General features: G+C 40.4%; 1 protein-coding gene across 1 annotated transcript; it reads left to right on the top strand.

The window, feature by feature from the left end:
- Positions 1 to 1703: 1703 nt before the first annotated feature.
- Positions 1704 to 8215, top strand: LOC121854118. The gene is made up of 7 exons (XM_042348509.1): positions 1704 to 1727; positions 4007 to 4310; positions 4669 to 4883; positions 5253 to 5433; positions 5629 to 5728; positions 7340 to 7469; positions 7722 to 8215. The coding sequence occupies exons 1-7, from the start codon at positions 1704 to 1706 to the stop codon at positions 7818 to 7820; spliced, it is 1053 nt and encodes a 350-aa protein (XP_042204443.1). The 3' UTR covers positions 7821 to 8215.
- Positions 8216 to 9652: the final 1437 nt, after the last annotated feature.

The raw sequence follows: 9652 nt of genomic DNA, 5'->3' as shown, positions 1-9652 counted from the left end.
AGATAAGATACAGAATGAATCTTAGACATTCAAATTGTGAACGAGGTGGAAGAGGCAACTAGATAAAGTTTTCGTTACGTCTGGTCTAATAACACAACAACAGGACACAAATCTGGGGCCATATAGGCAAATAAGAGGAATATTAGGGAAAATCTAAGAGCAGAGGGCAGTAGACCCATAGAACAGTCTACCGTCTGCTGTGTAAATAAGAACAAATCAGCCCCTGGCCAGACTATCAAGAACACGAGCTACCTTCTAGGTGGGATGGCCTTCAGGTAATTTTTCAAATGGCCCTTCAGACGTCAGCCGAATACATTCATCCACCATGAAGATGGTGGGGTCTAGAAGGGTTCACTTACAATTCAGAAGTCCAAAAAATTATTTTTACGAAGTAATTGCTGGAGGGTACCAGGTTTCATGGTTGTTCAGCGTTATGTTCACACATAAATCTTCTCCCGTTGTATCCTCAAGGAGGAGAGTCTACATCACAAACTGCTGTGTACGTGTGATATGACATATTATGAGGTTTAATGTCTTGCTATTATCGCTGTCCTGCTTTTACCTGTGTAGTGAGGCTGTCTTTATTGGTTTCCCAGCTTTAGTGTTTCCTCTAGGTCATCTATTCACTTGACAGGGTACTGATGTCACAGTCATCCTTACAGTCGCTCCTTACACCTTTCAAGTCCCATTTCCTGGGGCATCCCAACACACCATTGTAGCATCATAGAGGTAGACGCTATACTGTACATGAAACCAACGTTTTTCTGAAGACTGACAGTAACTAATATTAAGGGAGAGTATTTAGCTTTGGACACTGGGAAAAGTCAAAGAAGATATATGGCATCATGATAACATGTTATTATATATTATCAATAGATGCACTATAAATATCATTATCTCCATATGGAACAGAAGTGTTTCAAATTAGAGAAATAAAGCCATCATGTTCCTCGATATGTTTAATGGTCCAAATTCGATTAATTTAAAGCTCAATTTGGTGGCAAGGAACGCTGAAAAGAATGAAAAATACAACATAGGGTTGAAGAGCTGTTGATGACACGGTTGTAGGAGAGTTAAAGATTTATATTATGATGGGTACGACGAAGCATATGAAAATTTCACCAAAATGTTGTCGTCGAAGAAGTTCCACAATAAAGGTAATAATAGTAAGTATACCGTCGTTTAGATAAACAACCCAATAAAACCACGTGTGGTGTGATGGCAGGACCACGGAGGAGGGGAGGTGGTGCTGACGTAGGTGGAGCGGCTGTGCCCCACCTCACGTAAAGGAACAGGATGATGGCAGCCTCAGTGTATCGGGACCTCATATTACCGTAATCTACGTTATATGAGCTCACTCAACTTTACGAGTCAATTTCTGAAATAAGCATTTCATCTCTTATTTAGTGGATAATTTTTCTGATATATAGATTTGAAGGAAGTATCTAACTAGCTTACTCAAGTAACAAAAAGTAAGAATATAGATGCCAACACACAATTTAATGGTTTCCATAAAAAAATCATATATAGATATAGTGATGGTTAAGGGCAGATTATAAGAATATTAATGTCTCTTGCTTTTAGCTATAATGCTACTTGCACATAATTAAGTTGATAGTAAGTGTTTGTGTGGTTCATATACCATCTGATCAGACCTGTTGACAAACATACGGATACAAGATGGACAATGGGACTCAATTGGCATGACAGGTCACATCCGAAGGAAGGTAAGTATTGGCCAAATATTTTTAGTAGACCATTTTACACCTTAACTCTTCACAACGGGGCGGCATTTTACTTTATTTGGCTAACGCTAGACGATTTTATTCATCCTGTAGGGGAGCCTGCACACAGAGGTTAAACCATTGCGGAATGATGTTTTGGGACATTAGTCAACCTAGTGTCCAGCTTTTTATTCTTGTTGGAGAATAATCTCCGTGTCTCTTTATAATGGGAGTGTAATTTTCCAATCTTCTCTAGCTGCTGGCAACTCTCTCCCCTGCATGGGTATATTATCCTATCTTCCAATATTATATTGTTTTCAGATTTGGGGGAAAATGTTTTATGTTAACAACAAGGAAGAGTTATATCTAGCCGAAAATGCTTATGTTAAATAAATAAGGAAGAGTATCTAGCCTATTTCTGTTCAACAAAATGCCCAATCCACGTTTTCATTGTGGATCTACATGATATATATATATATGCATATATATTGTATATATATATATATATATATATATATATATATATATATATATATATATATATATATATATATATATATATATATTTATGCATATATATATATGCATATATACTGTGTATATATATATATATATATATATATATATATATATATATATATATATATATATTCAAACACTCCACGACCCCAATTGACCTCCCAATCAAAATATACAAGGAGTTTGCAGTCGAACTTGCCACCCCCCTCTGTTCTATTATTAATGCATCCCTCAGACAAAGCAAATGCCCTAATGAATGGAAAACCGCATTTGTCACCCCCATCCCCAAGGTCACCACCCCACAGTCCCCTAACGACCTCAGGCCAGTTGCCATTACCCCCATACCCAGTCTACTTTGTGAGGACTTTGTTTTTGAGTGGGCATTTGCAAGTATATATCAGTCAATTGATTCACAGCAATTTGGCAATATGAGGACCTCCTCTACATCACACTGCTTGGTGAGCCTTCTGGATTTTCTGCACAAAAACTTGCAGAAACGCAAGACATCACTGGCCGTTGCCCTTGTGGACTTCAGGAAGGCCTTTGACCTTGTTGATCACTGCACTGTTATCAACAAGGCTATTGCACTAGGGCTGCCAACCAACCTCGTCTCATGGCTCACTTATTTCTTGAGTGGACGTCGCCAAGCAGTGAAGTATCAGGGCTTGGTCTCTACATTCCAACACCTCACCTGCCGTGTTCCCCAGGGGACCAAGATGGGACCACTGTGCTTCCTCACCCTGACCAACGACGCTCTATCGGACACTCCTCACAGGTGGAAGTACGTGGATGACTGCACTGTGGGGGTTTCAGTGGACAACACAGCACCAGACTACTCATCGCTCCAAGGCACCCTGGACAGGCTACAGGCATGGACTACGGAGAACAAGGTCACCATCAACCACACCAAAACCGTAGTCATGCACATCAATACCGCCACTACTCCAGTGCAAGCCCCAGCAGTCACAGTGGGTGCCCATCCTCTCCAGCTGGTGCAGTCTGCCACACTCCTGGGTGTAACTATAGACAACAAACTTGACTGGAAGGCCCATGTAAATAACACAGTCAAGGCAGCCTCGTACCGTCTCTACATGCTACGAAGACTTAGGTCACTTGGGACACCCACGCCAGAGCTGAGGACCATCTACAATGTCTTTATTCTCCCCAAACTAACGTATGCGTCACCAGCCTGGTCGTCTTCTCTCAACTCTACCCAACAACGTCAGCTAGAGAAGGTACAGAAAAGGGCCTGCAGAATCATGCTCGGCGCAGAATACTCCGGCTACACCAACGCTCTCTCCACCCTGGAAATGCCATCCCTCAGTGACCTCCACCACCAAGCACTGGAAAGGTTTGGCCGTGGACTACTGCACCACCCTCGCCATCGCCACCTCCTCCCACCTGTAGCCCCCCACCCAACTCGCACAGTCCGCCACTACAACAAAATCCAGCCCATAAGAGCCCGCACCAATAGATATAAGAACAGCACCATCCCATCTATTGTTAAAATAATAAATAACTCCTGATTTATGTGCTGTACAGCTCTGTAATTGTATTCAATGCATATTATATCATTATGTCTAAATCAAATGTAAGTCTGTATATTTTCAGCCACCGGCTGCAACTCTATTAATAAACCGTTTATTATTATTATTATTTATATATATATATATATATATATATATATATATATATATATATATATATATATATATATATATATATATATTTATATTTATACTTATATTTATATATCCCCACAGGAAGCGGATATTGCTCTAGCACCATATACCCGCACCGAGGACAGGAATAAATACCTCGAATTTACTGATTCATTATACTCTGATGTTCTACAATGTGTTGCGGGAAAAGGCCAACCAGAAATCGACCCGTGGGGATTCCTGTTTCCGCTGGATTCCGTGGTTTGGACGGCACTGTTGGCATCCCTGGTGATAGCTTGGTTGGCAATGGTGGTGCTTGGCAGCAACAATAATAAAAAGAGTGTTGGACGCTTCACATGGATCACTGACTTATTTCTAGAACATCTAAGAGTAGCCCTTCGTCAAGGTGAGTTACAGTGTTCCTATATGTGCTAAACTTTGATACATATCATACTGTTTTGGAGAATCTTCTATTTGCAAAGGTTCGGTGGTTTAAGCTTTTAAGGATCCTTTAAATTTTCCCTTTTTTTAAAAATATCGATTTTTTTTCTTTGCAAAGACGGTTTATATATTGTTTCATAATTTTTAAAAACTTTTATGTGTTTGTTTTATGACTACATTGGACAGGAATCCAATTATGAGATATTAAATACGAAAAAACTATACATATTGTGTAATATAAATAATGTCTAATTATAAATTATCACAAATAAAAAAAATCGTTTATCGTTCAATGTCATATCATTTGTTTCGCATCTATGCAGACTTGCGCTTGGGGCAGCGACGTGGTAGTGAAATGTTGTTGGTGTTGGGGTGGATGGTTGTGACGATGATGGTGATGTGGAGCTACAGTGGCAACTTGGTCTCTCTACTGGCGGTGCGATACATCTCCAAGCCGTTGCAGACCCTCAGGAACCTGCTCGACTCCTCCGTCACTCTGATCATGACGCGCAACGACGTTTTTATTGATTTCCTTCTCGTGAGTTCCTGAAGTTAATCAACATAATTATTGTGATCAAACCCTAGGACACCTTTGTCGGCTGTGCCAACGACATTATAGGTCTTCTTCGGCCATATGAAAAGTCCTTTCTTAACATTCATCATCACGACAAAACATGACATAGTACAGAATGATCCAGTAGTGAGTTCTGTCCTCCAAACATTCCTGACTTGAAGTCGTTATAACATTAAAGTTGTCTTTACACATCATATGAGTATAGGATGGGCTAAATACTCTCCTATAAAATTCCTTTACTCTCCCTACTGCTTTTACTTTAACTTCTTATTCTTTGCTTCTCCAGAATCGTGTACAGTGTTAATAATTATAATAATAGTGTGTTGGTCACAGACAGTGAAGAGTGGTGAGTTGCAGGAGTTGGGAAATCTATACAAGGTGGGTCGGGTCAAATACCAGTTATCAAAAACCTTCCCGGACGTGATGGAGAAGCTGGTCACCAAGGGTCACCACGTCCTCTTCAGCCCTGGCCTCGCTCTTGACCGACTCGCTGCCAACTACTTCGCAAAAACAGGTGATCATTTTCTTTGATATATGTTCTCCGATAACAGGCCGATAGTAATATACCATCTGTACATAAGACAAAAACTCCATTTGTCCTGTTTTTATTTTGTTTTTGTTCTTTTGTTTAGGAAGAATAAAAAATAGCATCTTATAAGTCTCGTACGGTGTTAGCTAACAGAATTCATGTATATTCCATTTGTTGCAGGACGATGTGACTTCTATAAGATGAGAGAGTCCTTTTTCCCCCTCACCCACTGTATCGTCGCACTCAAAGGAAACCTACTTGTTCGTGCCATGAGTTATAGGTAAAGACCTTCATAGCTATACAGAGGCAGTGCTCGGAAATTCGGTGAGATGCGAGGTTTCTGTTTCCAAAGCAGGTGATCATTTTCAACAGCATTAGTCCTCCACTAATTTTCAAACATTAAACTTACTATTAAGTCTGGAGTTCTGTGGGATTCTTAGCTTTTACCAAGTATACGACAAAGTTCGTGACTTTAATGAAGAGTTGACGATAAATTATTTCCAGAACTAATAAAGAGGAGCTCTTTTAATATTTCCTCTGTAATAACCGTAGGAGTAAAAATATTCATAGAGAAATTAATTTTTTTGGTGAATGACAAGGAATCTATTACCAGGAGAGGAGAACCTTCAGGGAATATTTTTTTTTTTACATTCACATCACATAAAGTTTGAAGTTTGGTTTGGTGTTTCTGTCGAAGGACGATGACAGGTATATTGGGCCCGGTGTTGTTTGTTTGTTTCATAAATGACATGCCTGACGTTGGACACTCCTCCATGCAAATGTTTGCAGATGACGCCAAGTTATTTCGGGAAATTAAGAACCAAGCCTACTGTGAAGAGCTGCAGAAGGACCTCTGTGGGCTCCAAGAATGGTCGAAGAAATGGCTGCTGAGATTTCAATGTCACGAAGTGTAAGAGGATGCACCTGGGGCGTACCAACGGTAAGGAGGCGTATCATATGTCCCAACGAGATGAAAAAACTGCACTATTTGAGACTGAATGTGAGAAGGACCTAAGTGTGTATGTTGACAATGAGGTGAAGTTCTCGGGCCATTGCGAGAAGAAGGTAAATCGGGCAAATAAATTATTGGGTCTTATAAGAAGGTCGTTCAGATATCTAGACGGTCCGTCCCTCGTAACGATCTTCAAGAGTGAAGTGCTTCCCCATCTGGAGTACTGTCACCCCGTCTGGTCCCCGAGATATGCTAAAGACTGTCAGTTGGTTGAAAATGCTCAAAGGAGGGCCACCAGACTGGTGCCTGCACTTCGGCACCTCAGCTACACTGAGAGATTGGAGCGTCTGAACTTGCCTAACTTATACTACAGACGGGCAAGGGGTTACCTAATTGAGGTGTATAAGCATCTCAGGGGGCACTACTCAGTCGAGTGTCCTTACTTGGAGCTGGCGGACGCTCGCCCCACAAGGGGTCACAGCTCAAGATTGAAGAAGCCGCATGTCCAGAAAACTGTGAGGGCAAACTTTATCGGAGTGAGAGTTGTGAACTCTTGGAACAATCTACCAGAAAGTGTTGTGACGGCACCGAGTGTGAGCTCTTTCAAGACAAAACTTGACCAACACTGGAGCAGGTTCAGGTACATTCAGGAGCCGGTGCATGCCCAGTACTTGGCAACAGTGCGTAACAGAGACGTGACCGATCACCCAAGTGGCTAACAAACCGATCAGTGGTGAAGATGACAAAACAAATAAAATCATAAAATATATGGCCTCTATTCATATATCTGTCTGCTGGAGACATTGTGTGGTGTTTCTCAGTTGAGGTTGGCAGAGGAACCTGGTCGTTTCTTCTAATTATGTCTCCCTAAATTAAGTCTTTAGAATATGTCACAATTTGTCTGTAAGAATAAGAGGTAACGAGTGTTTACCGTGTCAGGGTGAGGGCCATACTGGAGTCTGGGCTGTACGACCACTGGTTGATGAGCAGTATCCCCTTCTCCACCGTGTGTCGCCATGCGCCCTCCATCATCACAGAGAGGGAATCTCTCGCCATCAACAACCTCTGGGTAAATGCAGTATTTTCTTAGCTTCATTATCATAACAAACTTTAAAGGCTGTGAACGGAGAGACAACTGGTCTTGTTTCCGCATAAGAACAAAAAGAAAATATTTAGGGTATGAATATTTTCATGGATATTTAAAGCATTTTTACTTGGTAGTGCTTATTAAAGGGTGAAATAATTATTTGCCTTTATATATATATATATATATATATATATATATATATATATAATGCTCATTTTCCTTTTATATATTCAGGGGATGTTGGTGGTGCTGGGCGCAGGACTTCTGCTGGCTCTGGTCACCTTCTGTCTGGAACTTTATGTCAACAAACGCAGTGGTGACGGAGTCTCATAGTCCTCCACATCGTCACGTCACATCTCAACACCCAGCGCAACTGTGACGACTTAGCCACATGTACTGAGTCTGTGTCACAAGCTCATACTCATCGGTACTGACAAGGCTATGAGAAGTTGCCACTGATCATCATCACCACTGACAGGGAAGTCGTCAAGCTGACCACCAACCTATGCAGTTGAACCTGACAATTAATTTTTGTTTTGTTTTATACATTTTTAAATAAGCCCGAGTAATAGCAATGTTCAGCCGGAAAGTTTCCAGCCATTGTTCTACGCACCTGAAATTTCCGTGTTATAGCTACTCAGTACAGTACCTTTATATGTCTTATTAAGTCTACTGAAAAAGTCTGACCGCAGTTAATGTTTATGTATAAATAAACTATTAAACTAACATCAAGTCGTTTGAACTATTACTATTATGTTCCACTTTTACCAAATATTACTAGCATGGAGTCACTTAAATCTTTGGTTTCTGAATTTGAAGCACAAAGAAAATACCACCAATAATTAATATTACTCCTATATATGGTATATGAATACTAAAAGTCTGCCTGTGGGAGGAGAAAGAACAACATGACATTAATGGGATTAGTGCCAGGGGCCATACAGAGGAATCACTAGGTGAATTATATTTTCTGGAATATCACACACAATTCAGAAAGGATGAAACCTGGTCCTAGAATGACAATAAGCGAGCAAACATGACCTAAATGATTAGTTTCCATCAGGTTTCACAGAACTGTAAAGATTCAGATTTCAGATTTGCCACCGAGGGGGCTAGTTTATTGGGCACCCCCTTACATCCTGTGCAAGGTGAAGCGCAGAAGCGTTTACAGCGCCCAACAGGGAAGTATGAAAAGTTCATACTTGCCTTTATGACTCGTACATTAAGGGCGTAAAAGCCTGAAGGGTCATAGGTTCTGTCAAGTTACATAAAGTGAGAGAATGATGAGTGTGTGGGGGGAAAGTTCCCGGTACATTTTATCTGTTTATGGCAAAGAGTGGCAGGTCCCTAATAATGTCAAATGCCAGGCCTGTGACTAGGAGGAGGGATATCTGGTCTGGGAGGGAAGAGGTGTTGGTAACGGCTGGGGACCTGTAGGAGGAGGTCATAGGGCAAGTGAGGATGTAGTGAGAGAGGGTGTGAGAGTCGGGTTGGACACAACTGTAAAGAAACAAATTTTTTTTCCTGACCGCTTACACCAGGTTATACCTGTTTATTAGAAAATTATATTCACTGCCTCTATTACCTAGATGGTTCCAAGACATAAAACCACTGACAATATCACAAACATGGTTCAACTTCAACTGCTTCACTCAGCATTTCATCTTGGATGATGACATAAGGTCCATATATTGTATAACCAGACAATTATCTCTTCAGACAATATAATAGTAATGGTTACTAAAGCAAGATGGCTAGTTATTTATAATTTTTACTGAAAGAACTGAAGATTCATGCAAGACCTTCTAGTTATGCACTACAACAGAGTTTCACAAATGGGGGTTCACAGCACATTTTCTAGTCCTATGGGATCCACGTATTGAAAGTAAGCAAGCTATATTTACCCCAGACCGGATCAAGTGCACTATGTTCTTTTTTATTATATATATATATATATATATATATATAAAAACTTTTTTTTTACGGGGATTAGCCCCCCCGGGCAGAGATCACTGACCCACATCGGAGCCTGGGGGGGGGGGCGAAAACGTAGTACTGTAGTAGTAATAATAATAATAATAATAATAATAATAATAATAATAATAATAATTATAATAATTCAGGTAAGTAAAATTTAAAAAAATACAAAAAAATAATAACAAAAT

Source organism: Homarus americanus, unplaced genomic scaffold (genome assembly GCF_018991925.1).
Source record: "Homarus americanus isolate GMGI-L3 unplaced genomic scaffold, GMGI_Hamer_2.0 scaffold35821, whole genome shotgun sequence".
Taxonomy (NCBI): Eukaryota; Metazoa; Arthropoda; class Malacostraca; order Decapoda; family Nephropidae; genus Homarus; species Homarus americanus.
Note: the sequence above shows the minus strand (reverse complement) of the source record. Positions and strands in the feature narration are given on the sequence as shown.

Excerpts from the sequence above, each read along its gene's own strand:
- LOC121854118 (XM_042348509.1), top strand. The coding sequence starts at position 1,704 with ATGACAGGTCACATCCGAAGGAAG. Across the intron at positions 5,729-7,339 it reads GTTCGTGCCATGAGTTATAG|GGTGAGGGCCATACTGGAGT; the intron begins GTAAAGACCTTC and ends TTACCGTGTCAG. Across the intron at positions 7,470-7,721 it reads TCGCCATCAACAACCTCTGG|GGGATGTTGGTGGTGCTGGG; the intron begins GTAAATGCAGTA and ends TTATATATTCAG.